General features: G+C 37.3%; 1 protein-coding gene across 13 annotated transcripts in view; it reads right to left on the bottom strand.

The window, feature by feature from the left end:
- The window catches only part of SLC26A7 (solute carrier family 26 member 7), a 128236-nt gene extending 114812 nt beyond the window's left edge, over positions 1-13424 (bottom strand). For 4 of the 13 annotated variants that reach the window (XM_070631707.1, XM_008526374.2, XM_008526373.2 and 1 more), the window contains exons 1-2: positions 10344-10465; positions 9903-10207 (exon numbers count right to left, since the gene is read on the bottom strand). In XM_070631707.1, the coding sequence (XP_070487808.1) occupies positions 9903-10095 (193 nt within the window). In that variant the 5' untranslated portion in view covers positions 10096-10207; positions 10344-10465. Of the gene's footprint in view, positions 1-9902; positions 10487-11275; positions 11516-13176 lie in introns of those variants that run through there. The other 9 variants (XM_008526370.2, XM_008526371.2, XM_070631703.1 and 6 more) reach the window with 8 other exon arrangements.
- Positions 13425-14359: the final 935 nt, after the last annotated feature.

Here is a 14359-nt window from a genome sequence, read left to right as displayed (position 1 = left end):
AAGAAAAATCAAATCTAAATCAAAAACAAAGGTGATAGACTTAGTCAAGTGGATGAGCGAGGGTGCTATGGGAAAACAAAGGTATCAACCACTTTTAGAAAGCCTGTAGTGCTCATTTTACTTCATTTTTTGTCATTAGTTGAGGAAGCTGAGGCCTATAACATTAAATGACTTGCCCTAAGTTGCCCAGAGATTCTGTTTAATTGGTCTAAAGTTTGGGCATGGGTATTTTTTTTAAGTGCCAAAAAAATATGCAGCCAAGATTGAGAACCACTGGGCAAAATCCAGCCCTAAAATATGCTAAGATATAATCAGGCGAAGGGGACAAGGGGAGAAGGAACATTCATTTAAGAGGGAGCAGTCTGTGCAAATGTCCTGAGGCAAAACAAACATGATCCATTAGAACACTAAGAGCAGTTCAGTGTAACCAGAACATAGGATGAAGATAAGAAGACATATGGCTGGAGAGATAAATGAGACCCAGATATTTAAGAGCCTTGAAAAATATTTTCAAAAGTCCAATCCGTGTAATGAGAGGAAAGTTGGTTATTTATAGCCACAACTGCCTTCTAGTGTTTACTTTTATATTAAATATCTTGTTCTTCTGAATACTTTGACAGGTTTGGACAATCAAAGTGTCCAGCTGAATTTGAGAACATGCTGCTTTGGTTCTGAAGAGAATGAACAACAGGATTGAGGTGGTACTGATGTAAAAAGATAGGCAGTGTTGGGGCATGTGACAAATGGAAAGTCCGTGCACACATAAAGGGTGCAGGCACCAGTCAACTCAACCTACTGTTTTCATTCACGAATATAAGCCCTCTGTTGTTAGATGATTAGATCTAAATGAAGAACAAAAAAACTTCTCAATTTTAAAATGAAATCTAATATTTAAATGTTGGCTCCCAACATTATACAAGACAATAAAAACACACCTGTGGTTTCAGTTTCAGAGAAGTATTTGGAGTTCCAGGGAGGCATGAGGGAAGGGATGAGAAGAAAGACAGTAAGGGAAGGTGAGAGAGACCAATAAGATGGTGTGAAGCAAGGATGCTATATAGTGAGATAGCAGATTAAAATGCCATTTACAATGGTGTAGCTGAAGGAATTTAAGACAAAGATCCCCACTATCTAACTTAATTTTTTTGTTGCTGTAGTTTGAAATAGATAACAGAGGGACAAAACTATAAATGAACAGACATTCTAACTGGCAAGAAATGAATGACGGTGACTAAATTAAGATAGGAGTATGGGCTCAGGAGTCAGAAAGACCCGAATTTAAACCCTGCCTCTGTTTCATAGAAACTGCATTACTTTGCACTGCAAGCAAACTAATCAGCTTTCCATCATCTGTAAAATATTGATAATAACGGTATCAAGCTCTTAGGTTATGATGACAATTAATTGATAAAATACACCATGAGTGTTTAGCATGGTTTATGGCAAATTTTAAGGATTTAGCAAATATTACAATATCTACTATTACCAAGGAAGCTGCCACATGGGCAATGGGCATCAGACATATTTGAGAGACTTTAGGAGGAAGAAATTTATAGAACTTGATTAATTGAATATGGCTGTTAAGGGGCAAAGGCAATAAAGATCACTGCCAGATTTCTGGCACAGACAACTGTGTAGATGAGGATGACTCTCAATGGAATGACGAATAGAGGATAAGGACTGATTTCAAGAGTGAGAATGATGTGTCCAGTTTTAAATACGTCCCTGGGAGGCATCAAGATGGTGTCCAATAGGCAGCCGGATACTTATATCTAGAACTAGGAAGAGAAAATTGGGATAAAAATATATTTTTACAATTCACCAGCAGCAGAGTGGCAATTGAAGCTATGTATAAGGATTAGCTCATGAAAAACGAAATGTATATAGAGAAAAGAAAAGATGATTGAGAATAAAGACTGGAGAAACAAGGCTATAGTGTTTTTGTTTTGTTTTGTTTTTTAAGATTGGCACCTGAGCTAACGTTTGTTGCCAATCTTCTTTTTTTTCTTCTTCTTCTCCCCAAAGCCCCCCACTACATAGTTGTATATTCTAGTTGTAGAACCTTCTGGTTCTGCTATTTGGGACACCGGCTCAGCATGGCCTGACGAGCGGTGCCACGTCTGCACCCGGGATCCGAACGGGCGAAACCCTGGGCCACTGAAGTGAAGCGCACGAACTTAACCACTAGGCCACAGGCCGGCCTCCAATGTTGTTTAATCATAGAAATGGTACTAAGATGAGATGGAGCTATGCTCCTGAGGCTCATGGCTGCGACAGGAGTATGGAGAGTCTTGCCTGGTGGGCAGACATCTCCAGTGTCAGAAAAGTTAAGAGACCTCAAGGCAGATCTTCTTCTCTGGAACTCAGAATGGGAGAGAGCAAATGTCTACAATGGTGCTCTGCGCTGAGGGTGATAAGGGCTAGAGATGGCATCTACTTTGATAGAGGAGAGCACAGCTGAAACAAAAGGGAACAAACCAAGTGAAGACAAGGAACCCTGGTTACAGATTCATGGTACTCTGTTTTTACCTTTTCTTGCCCCCTAGCCTTTAGCAAAGTCTCATCTAAACATTTTATCCTTGTGTCCCCTCTGCTGAATGGTAAAAGCTATCATTTGTTGATGCTCAGGCCAGTATGAAGGCACATCTCCCTCCCTGTCTAGTCCTAAGCTAGTCTAGCAGGGGGCAGCGAGAGGCTCTCAAGGGAAAGCAGGATCTCTGGTATAGGTACTTCTTCCTACTGGCAGAGTCTTTTTCTGCTCTCTGGGAAGTTTGATCAGGAAGGTGCCATGTCTTCACAGGAAGGGGCAGCCTGAGGGGTTAATGTGAAGGAAGGCTCAGGTGTTCTGTTGCCCAGAGTCAGCCCCAGTCCCACTCAAGTTATGTCTGTTATACTCAAGCAAGCCAGAGAACAGAAGGCAGTGAGTGGCGAGGGATGGAGCCTGGCAGATTTGGTCTGAATTCCTCTTAGCAGTACTAGAATTGGGGGTAAGTCATCTAATGTTCTGAGCCTCAAATTTTTCTTCTTATGAAAATATAAAGTATATTTTCTTATGAAAATATAAAATATAATAATAGCTACCTTGCTGAGTTTTGTAGAATTAAAAACAATTTGTATAACGTATTTAAGCTGTAGTAACATGCAAACGTGTATTTAAAGTGATTAGAAGTAACCCAACTTAAACCTACTTAAGCAAAGACAAAAATGTGTTTGCATGGCAAGTGAAGTCAGGGGCGTACTAGCTGTCATCAGGACTAGGTTTCTCTCTGCTATGCCCTTTGCTGGGATGGCTTCATTTTCAGGCTCTGGAGGCCATGAGAGTCTATAGAGGTGCATCATCCTTACTGTCAGTAGTCCCAGCACAAAGGAAGATGTCTCTTCCTAAAAGGTCCCACATACCCTGGGACCCAGACCAATTGGACCTCTCAGGTCATTTGTATTGCCACTATGATAAAGTAAGAAATGACTGACTTGTTGTGTAGTAAATCCACACCCTTGTGCCTAGGGGGCAGATCTCGTCCCTGAACCACTCACTGGCCAGGTGTATGGAATTGTGCTAATTATCAAGACTGGAGCCACAAGCCTTCACCTGGACCAACAGCTGTGTCTGGTTCCAGCTTTCAACACAGTTGCACAATAGAATCTGGGACAACTGAAAAAAGAAGAAGAAACACAATGCCTCAATGTCTGGGAAGTACTCCCAGGAAATCTGATTTAATTGCTTGAGATGGGACCCAGGTACCAGTGTTCTTTCAAGCCCCACAGTGGTTCCAGTGGGTCCCCAAGGTTGAGAATCCTGAGGGGGACTCAGTCCACTGATCAGCCTGGACTCCATCACTAGAGCCAAAATTATAACCTCATCTAAATTATGTATACTAAAAATGGAAGAAGCGTTGTTCCCCAAAACAAATCCAAGGCATAGTTACTAAAAGAAGCAGGGATGGATCCTAGCTGGTAAAAAACAGAAGTCTACTACTATATAAGCCACACACCTTATCTTCACATTCAGTGCCTATTTTGTTGCAAACCTTGCCAAGTTCTCAACACCCTAGAAAGGAAGGTCATGGTTCTTCCAGGTGAACAGGTCTAAATATTATAGAGAGCATTATTCTAAGTGTAGAAATATGTAAATGGCCCTTTAATATACAAATCATCATTATTTTATATTTAAGAAAAATCAAAAGGAAATCAGAAATGCTGAATAAAGCCTGGAGCTATAGTGGATCACTAGGTTAGAGGAAATGGAGAAGGGAAAAGCCAGCAGAGTGTTACTTGCTCCTGGGTATATTTTTATGTGGATCAGGGCAAGTATACTTTAGGCCTATTTAGCAATAGTTAGCTGCCATTGTTGCTGGAGAAGAGAAAAGTTACCAGCAGGAAGATATAGTGATTAAGAGAGTTAGGTTAGAGATACATAGCTAATGCTAGGGTTCTGCATCCTCAAGGCTGACTACGCAGAGAAAAATTCCCAGACAAGCCTTTAATCTTTGCCACTCAGTATGCTTCAGGAATTTCCACTTATTGTTCCACATGTCACTAAGCTGCCCTCAGGAGTGCAATGAAGCTCAGCTTCCACACATATGTTTTGGTGCCAGGAATGCCACACATTCTGCGTAATTATAAGGAACATACATCTTTTGTCTGTGGCCCGCTGTGGTCCAAACGCTGTGGTTTGAAAATCGGGCAACCCAATGGTAGCATAAAATTTTCATGGTTTGGGAACAAGAATTCTAGGTGATCCCTTGGAATGCAAGGCAAAACATTCTCATATTGCTGCTCAGTGTATTAGGTTCTTATATGGCAAGTCATGCATTTTAGGCCTCCACCCCGTCTCAATGCTTGAGTTTTCAGGTTGGAAACAGAGAAACTGTTTCGCCCAAGTGATCATCCCAGCTAGAATGTGAACTAAATACTCTAGGGACCAAAGTCTTATATTGTTTAGATTGCCAACCATGTTAGTGACACATTTCAAGTCAATGACATTCTCTAGAATATTTGCTCATCCACAAAAACATTCTGTAGTGTGGTCCTATGTGACATCAAAGAACATTGCGGCAGATGCTAACTGTAGTGATTCTTACCTGATGTTAGTAGTGAAAGCCTCCAAATTTTTTAAGTATTTTAAAAAATACAAATGTTTTTTAAGAAAAATTTGAACATGGTAAAATAACAATCTAAAATTTCTCTTTCTTTCTTTGAAATAAGCACATCTATGCTTTATTTATTTTGGGGAGGGGCAATCATTCCTTTAGTAGTCTGGTACTGCCTATTGAATCCTTCCCAGAACTCTTTTCTAAAATAAGGAACAGAAAATACATAGAATTATAGATAAATAAAGGTTCTATGGATCTAAGTTAAGAACATAATCTTATGCAATTTCTCTATAAAGGTTTTATTCAAGAGTAAGTTCAAGGCATTTCAACAAAACATACTAGAAGGTGTCAGCACAACCAGAAGGACCTAGAACTAGAATCTACAACTATGTACCGGGGGTCTTTGAGGAGAAGAAAAAGAAACGTGTCTTGGCAGGGGAGAAGGGGAGACAGAGTCAGACGAGGGCTAGGCAGGTAATGGGAATACTAGCAGGAAGAGTTGGCAGTGCACATGTGAGTGGTGGGGACTGTGCCAAAATGCAAAGTGAATGCCCTCTCTGAAGGAGGTAGCCTTTATTAAGGTCTAGCAGATTTTTGCCACGTGGGAATGTGGGCACCATATGGCCGTATAATCCCCCTTTTCAAGAGAAACCAGGCATATGATTTTTATATAAACTATACATACTTGTTAATGTCTGCTGGAGAAGAAATTAAGACTGGGACAAAGGAAACATTTCTTTTCTCAGATTTGCCTGGAGTGCTGCAAGTTTGTAACTTCAAGAAAGTATGAAGAATTGGAAGAAATTACTCATATTTTAATATATTTTTTGCTATCAGTATCTTTATTACATTTATTTTGAAATATTAAGAATTTGAAAACTTAAGAATTAAACTCAACTTCCTTCCTAGAGAGGCAGCATCCTACCATGGAACAATCGAGGTTTCAGGAGCTAAATTATTTTTAATTCTTCCAACAAACATTTATTGAAAAATCTACTTCTATGTGCCAGGTGGTATACAAGTTGGTAAGAATATAAAGATTAAGACACTGTCTTTGTTTCCAGAGATTACAGACCAGTCTGAAAAGAGTTGTACCAAAAGATTTTAATACAATCTGTGAAGGCCTATCATAGAGATGTGTAAACAGTACAAAGGGAGTGGGAGGGAAGAAAACATATGTCTTCCGAGGAGATTGGAAGGGATTCTCAGAGGAGAGCTCTCTTTGAGCAGATCTTTGTATCCAGGGGCCCAGATTACTAACGATCTAATAGATTATGCTGAAGAATTGGGCTTTTATCCTGGAAGAAATAGAGGGTCATTGAAGAATTCTGAAATGGTATGTTCAGATTTTTACGGTCATTCTGGCTACAGTATGGCATATGGCCTACAGGAGGAGACAAAGCAGAGAATGAAAACCACAAGATGATGATTTCAATAACATCCGTGAACTAGAGCAGCAGCAAGAGCTGGGGAGCATGAGGTTAAACTACTTGGTTGGAAAGATATTTAGGGAATAGAGACAACAGAAGTTGGTGGCTGATTGTATGTTAGCGTGCAGAGTACCAAAAGAGAGGGAAGAGTTGAGAATGACTCTTGAGATCCTCTGTGAGACGTAGTCTAGTAAAAAACAGACAGCACAATCCCTGAAGCCAGACTACGTGAGTTCAAATCCTAACTCCTCCACTCATTAGCTGTGTGACTTTAAGCAAGTTATTTATCCTCTCTTGGCCTCAGTTTTGTATATATCCCAAGTGTTCTTACAACAGTGTTTGTGTTTGTGCCTGAAAATTACTGTTATTATTATTATAATTCTGGTTAGGATGGTGGTGCCATTCAGTTTGTTTGTTTTAGAAGACTAAATATTGCAATTTGAAGTGCTTTTAAAAGATTCTAGGTTTGCATAATTGAATATGGGGATCTCCAGTTGAGAAGAAAGTTTAACTAGCACAGTGCTGGTGGTTAAAGCCTCTTATGCAGATTAAACAGCCTAAGGCATTTTTGGAGGTTTGAGTCTCCAGTACACTGATGTTTAATGAGTAAATAAAGTAGGAGGCAAAATATGTGGAGACTCATAAGAAGAGAAGGCCAGAGAGATAGTAAGAGAAAAACAAAAAAGCAGTGTCTAAAAATCAAGAGCAGAAAGGGTTTTAGAAAGAGTATAGTCAAAACGGAAAATGCTATAGAGTCAACTATGAAGATAACTGACAAGCACCTATATTTAACAATGGGGAATTCTTTAATAAAGTACTTTAAATTGGCTCCTTGGTATTTGACATACAGAAAACACTCAAATGTTAGTTTCCATTATCTTTCTTAATTTTAAATGCATTTTTAGAGAGAGAGGAATGAATAACAACTACTAGATTAAAGCATATAACTTTTCATATTTGTAGGTCAAAAAATGTTGAATTCCACAATTTCACTTAGTAACTGAAAAGCTGCTTCAAAGATTAGTAGAGTGAAAACAGGTATTTATTTCTATTGTTTGTGTTATGATGCAAAAGTAAAAATTATTCTTATTCTAATTTTCCTAAATAAATGGAGCCGATAATGATTGCCAACATTGTACTCACACAAATAGAGGGTAATGATACATAAATGCCTTCCTTACTCTATGTCTACTGTAGTTATTTTCCTTGTCACTTGGCTTTTGAGTCTAAAAACTGCAGGGATGAAACGTAAATGCAAAAGTAATTTGAAGGGAAGAATAGTTGTACCTTTCCAAAGAAATGTCTTCTATTACTAATAACATTGGTATTATGAAAAAGTCTAGTTATTTTGGCAATGTAGAGTATAAAGTATAAAATGTTAAAGTGTTGGCTTTGGAGTCAAGACCTGACTTTACCACTTATCAGGTATGAGGTCCAGGGAAAATTACTTACTTTTCTAAGCCTCCATTTTCTCAGATGGAAAATGGAGAAGAGACTGCTGTCTCTTGGGATTTTATTAGGATAAGGGAAGATAATGTATATAAGGGGTTTAGCACAGTGCCCTTATAACAAATGGTAGCTTATGGTATTTCACTTTTTATCTCTCCATAGTGGGTAAGCATGAGAAAGTCTGAAAGAATTGTTTTTAAAAGAATAGGTGCTTTTAGAAGGATTAGTCTTTTCATTCGCCAACAAAAACCTTTAAGTTCTTTCTGGCAGTGTAGCTTTGTCCAATCACTCATAGCCGTCCAGGAGAACCAGCCATCAGATCCATAACTTTCCAAGACACAAGGGCTGAGTAAGCTTTCTGCTTCTCATCAGGAGGGAACTGGCCAATGTGTTCCTTCATAATCAATGAAATACATGAATCATAAAACAAAATCCCTCAAAATCTAGACCCAAATAAAAGCCATATAATTAACTACCAAAGACTTACACATAAATGATATCACTAATGAGGAATCATAGGTATCTTTACTATATCCCCAAATTTCCTTATTAGCCTGATATTTCACAAAGATGAAAAAACAAATTATTTTTTAAAATATATTTCTCTTTCACTTTACATTAAATTAAAGAAAAATAAATTTGTAAAATAAACTGAAACTATCTGGTGAAAAAGCCCTTGTAAGTTCATCACCAGTTTCAAAGCACATGGTAGTGCCTCATTTTGTCTTTAAAATTGAATAAAAACAAGGCTCAAAATGCCCTAACCTGTTATTTACTTTGCATTTTTATAAAAGATTACTATGCTTTGCTACTGGCAAAATGGTTATTAAAAATGTAATACAAGACTATTCAGGGAAATGGAATCCCATAAAGCATGATAGTATTATGGATCTTAAAGAAAAGCCACTAGTGCAGATGTTCTTAACCATACTAAAAACGCAAATACACAATGTGTTTGTTCCAGCTAGAGAATAATTCAATTGAAAGAGTGCTTATAATTTAACAGTATGAATAATATTTCAAGCCCAGGAGGTAGTGAAACCGCAGGAAATATAAATCTACAGAGCCTAGGCCAAGGAAAGTGTTCCAAATTCTCAAGGCTGAGAAATCAGTTCCTTTGCTTGGTACAGGTAGGAAATTATTACCTGAATTAGTAAAAAAAAAAAAAAAAAAAAAAAAAATGCAACAAACAGAACATGCCTTTAAGGAAAACACATACAAGCTCATACGTGCATGCACACTGGTTAACTAAAAGCTTTTACCAACAGAAACACCTATCTAAATCCAGAATATCATTTAGAATCTGCTTTGGGAAAGTTAAAATCAGACTTCTCACCAGTTTAAATTTCTCATTGAAAAATGAATACAGTATGTAATGTGATACAGAATTAAATAGGCATGAACAGAAAAACATAAGCTCTAAGGACATACAGGATTCTCTTTGCAAATAATGATCTTGGCAAAAAGCCTCCTTTATGTACAGAAAACTCTGGTTTCTTGCTTACAGCAACTCTTAAAGATACAACAGGTAATTGTGTGCTGTTAATTAGGTTCACAAAGAATGTGTGCAAGCCCGGAGATATTTCATAACTTGATTCAGCAAAAGTAGGAAACGATATCAGTAAAATCAAGCTATAAAAACTCATTCTCTTATAATTACTGATCTTTCACTCTTACACAGTATGAATTTTAACACTGCAAATATGTAATGCCATTCAAAAACTGGCTCAATGCTAATAGCTATCAAAAGATTTTTAAAAGAGACAACTAGGAAAACTTTTATATGCAGATATTCAATATGTTTATTCCCCTAAAGTTAAATAAATATCTATTTTATTAGAACTGCAGATCTTAGGTGACAACACTCTTCCAAGAAAGCAAAGTGACATCTATTCTGCATAAAACAGGAAAATCAAACGCAGTACATTACCTTGTGTCACCTGTTGAACGGCCAACATTATCCCAGACACGGTGTCTGGAAGCAAGTTTTCTTTCAGATTGTAATGTGGTGCCCATTCCAAAATAGGTAGTCGTTTTCTACACCACTGTTTGAAGTCTTCCCAATGAGGGGTATGCATCTTGCTCCAGAGCACGTTTTTCTTTTTCCTCTTTGCCCCTGTCATCTTTCAGATTCCCTCTTGCAAAAGTAAACTTCTTTAGACAAGAAAAAATTCGTTGCACAACACCTCTTTTCAATGCGAGGCTCCAATTCGTCTGTGGTTTACAATGTCAAAGCTATCCAAAACATAAATCAATAAAAGAGAGAGAGAGAGGAAGAGAGATTAACAGAAGTGCTTAAATATATGCAGCCAGGCTGCATGTCTTATTATGGTGCAGTTAATTGTTCCAGGTAAAAGATACAGATTAAAACCTTAAATTCTTATCTGAATGAGATGGAGAAATGGTTCCTGTTAGTGTAATATTTTTCTAATCTTGGAAAAGTAATGGGTTCAGTACTAAGTTGGTCTAGAGCTCTCTCGCCAGTAATTCCCCTTATATTCACTGTAGTCTTATGTTTTTGGCTCCAATCCCAATGGCTAATGAGGTAGTTCTGGGCGTGTGTTGGAAATGGGCTGGGTTATGCTAATGAACCAGGGAGCATTCAGCTCGTCCAGTCTCTCCCTACAAGCTATGCAAAAACATAATACTGCCAAAGGGGTCTGTCATGCAAAACATATTCAAAGAATCTAGCCTTACTTCTTTGGGAAGAACGTATTTTCAGTGTATCAAACGACTGCCAGTTCTACAAAATTCAGAAACATAAGAGGGCATTGCTAAATATCTTTATCTTTTTTATTCCCTGGGAGATGAGATTTTCATTCATACAGAAACATTCAGACAGCCACTGCCCAGTCTGGGAACAGAATAGCCAGTTCTCATAAACTGAAATTTCATCTCACAGGTTAAGAAAATAAGCATCACAATGAACAAATATTTGTGGCAACAGCTCTTCCCCATCTCTGAAATTGTTCATTCAGCTTTCTCTATTTCTCCAAGACATATAATCTACATTCATGCTACTGTAACTGAAATTTCTTGAAGAATAACATGTGGTTCAAACTATTGTTTGAAGTGTCCCCAACTTTTTTGTGGTGCTGCCCTCTTTTCACTTTTGGGGGATTTCTCTTTTTCAGAAAGGATGTTACATTTTATAATGGAACAGAGAGGCTGTCAAAGTTTTATTTTATGATTGTTCCCTCCAGCCCCTAGAAGAAAAGGCCTGCATTTATGAGCTGTGCTATTGGAATTAACCCAAGAACCCAATATATTAACTAAAAATTGTGAAGCCAAGAAAAAGAATACCATGTGTATAGTTTGCTGCAGCCCTTTAATGCCTATTTGTCCAGAGAGTTGAAATCTGGTTTCTGGAAGCCTTTGGAATAACAAAGTGCTTGGATCCCTTGGCTCCTTCCAAGGTGCCTGCTGTACCTTTTCTCAGTGTTGTTAAATTACGGAGAAGAGTTACTCTCTCAGTCTTCCAAAGATGACATCACTGGCTTTTTATCTGTGCAAAACTACTTTTCTTTTAGAATCCAGTGAATCCTAGATATGAAGCAATATATGTACACTTTATTCATATGTACAGAATAGAATTTGCTTTATATTTTTGCAATTTTTTACATCATATTAAATTTAGAAACTCTCCACTAGTTTAGGTTTGGAGTCTCATTAGAGACTGAGTTGCAGCATTCTACCCCTATTCTTTTGGTGTGAGAGGTAGACTCACCGGATGGGTGAATCCACTTTTCATAGAGATGCTATGTTGCTTTTCCTTCACAAACAGCAATCTTTAACTTTGCTTTATATACTCCACTCAGTATACAAACAAAGAAATTCAGGAGCTATATATATACTGAGTAGTGTTACTTTTATAATCAAAATTAACACTAAGGATATTTCTTCAAAACAAATTTAGATCATAAATTCAAGTTTATGCTGATAAAATGAGAAAAATAATTGAAAGCTTGACGGAAATCACCAGTCAACATCTGTGACTTGTATAATATCAACCATTAAAAGAAACCTTTGTGTTAAATGTTAGTAACAAAAAATTCATTAGAATTGAAGATGAGTCTGTAAAGAAGTATCTAAACATATTAGTGCCAGCAATTGTTCTAAAACTTCCTAAGACCAGGAGGGATGAGAAATTAGTTTGATAAAATAGTTCTGTAATCTCTCAATGAAAAAAACCCCTAAAATTTAGAAGAAATCTTTCCTAAAGATCTTTTCTGTAAGTATTAATCTGGAATTTCAATTCCAGATTTTTTTTCCAATTGCATGTACTTACATGGTATTTAAAACATGCCAAAATCTCCCTCCAGAGTGTAGTATCACTCCTACTTATAATCAGCAATACCAAAAAACCTTTATGAAGAAATTTATCGACACTCAAGAGATTCTTAGAGTACATTGAACCATCCCATGAAATTCAAGAAGACTAAACATATTTATTCAAAAGTTTCAAAAGGGGGTCAAAAGGTAAAAAGTTTTAAAAAATAAAATCTCTAGCGAATCCAAAAAAGTATCAATGACTAAAATTAGCTTAAAGTTCAGTACTACGCATCATATATGAAACAACTCTTCCCAAACGTCCAGCCAACGCTTACATAAATAAAAAGATAAACTTATTTATTATCTTCCACTTCCCAATGTAGAATGACAAAAAAATTCCTCTTCCTAAAATATCATTTTGATCACATCCCTAACATGTTTTAACTTCCAGCAATCTCCAGTATCAAACTTGAACTCATTAGCACAGGCATGTGACCCTTCTCCACATCCCTACCCACTCTGACTAGCTTCCCATCAACTCTATTTAATTAAGCATGTATCTATTGAACAACTACTTTTTCTAGACTCTGTCTGAAGTGCTTTAGAAGGTGGGGGCATGGGGGGATGGGAATATTGTCTCTACTTCCTAGGAGTTATTTAATGAAGGAAATAGAAAAATGTATAAGCAACTTAGGGCAGAATGGGATAAATTAATAACGAAGTCACACAACAAGTGTTATAGGAGCTCAGAGAAGGGAGAATTGCATTCCCCTTGAGAAAAAAGGCTTCCCACCCTGCCTAGACCCTCTTTTCCAGCAGATAAGTCTACATACTATCTGCTGCACACTGCTTTGATTCTTCAGTATATCTCTGTCCTAATTTCCCTAGTTCCACGGTCTTTTTCCTCATCTAAACATTTACTCAATACTTACCTCTTTCATGAAACTTTCACTGGCTTCCCCACAGTTCTGTCCATGCTGTATACCCAACATCCAGGTAACCCTTAGGCTATTTATGGGTGTGCAGCTTGTAGTCATTTTCACGGTCTACTGGTTTTCTTCCTTGAAATCTATTTCATGTGATTTTATCCAGTGTTGCTCATGAGATTGTAAATTCCTTATGGGTAGGGATTATTCACAGAACTTGCTTTGCCTCTTTTCTTGGGACCTAATAGAAGGTTCTGCAGACATAGGATTCAACCAATAAGTAGTAAGTATAAATATTAATTTGAATGTCCCTACTCCTGAACTCACCCAAGAATCATTTAGTCTATCTCAGCCTATTTTCCAGGCTGCACTGTTAAAGAATCAGAACAGATGGAGAGAGAAAAAGAGCTAGAAACAGTAGTGGGAAAAATAAGGAGAAATTTTACCTTTACTTGCTCAAATTCTCCCCATTCTCTCACAATCTAAAGAAGTTCTATATTTTTCCACACAATTGCTTTTTCTTATATTATAGAATCTGGAGAACGGAAGGAGGAAAAATGAGATACTAAATGCAGGAGAAAGGTAGGAGACAAAACAGAGATAGAAAACCTCATGGGCTAGGGTTTGAAAGAAAATTTTAGAGGGTTAGCAAGTGAGAGCCTTTAGAGCAAATGAAGCATGAGGGGATTGAGCTAGGCTCTAATGAAGAAAGAATCTTTTGACAAATGGTGTACAGGTTATAAATTGGATCACATTTAATGGTTTTTGAGAGACACTAGTAAAGATTGAAATTCTTCTCACATTACTTTAGATTATGGTATTATGCTTCTTTGAATGTGATCTGTGTGGAGACTGGGACACCAAAAGCACTGATTTATATGAAGCTTACACTTGGAAATAAAGACTCATAAACCTCAGGGGACATCAACTTCAAACTAGTCTACCTCAGGAAGTTGATCTACAGCATTTCTAGCAAGAGGACACTGCAGAAGGTTCCCATCTGAGAGGAAAAGTAGACGCTGTGATTGTAAGTAGTCTTTGGGTAGTGAACATGATGTAATCTACACAGAATTCAAAATATATTACAATGTACACCTGAAAGCTACATAATATTATAATCCAATGTTATTGCAATAAAAAAATAAAAATAAATAATAAAAAATAAAGCAGAGGCTGTGAAATTAAGGCC

Source organism: Equus przewalskii, chromosome 8 (genome assembly GCF_037783145.1).
Source record: "Equus przewalskii isolate Varuska chromosome 8, EquPr2, whole genome shotgun sequence".
Taxonomy (NCBI): domain Eukaryota; kingdom Metazoa; phylum Chordata; class Mammalia; order Perissodactyla; family Equidae; genus Equus; species Equus przewalskii.
This window is presented reverse-complemented; position numbering and strand designations above follow the sequence as displayed.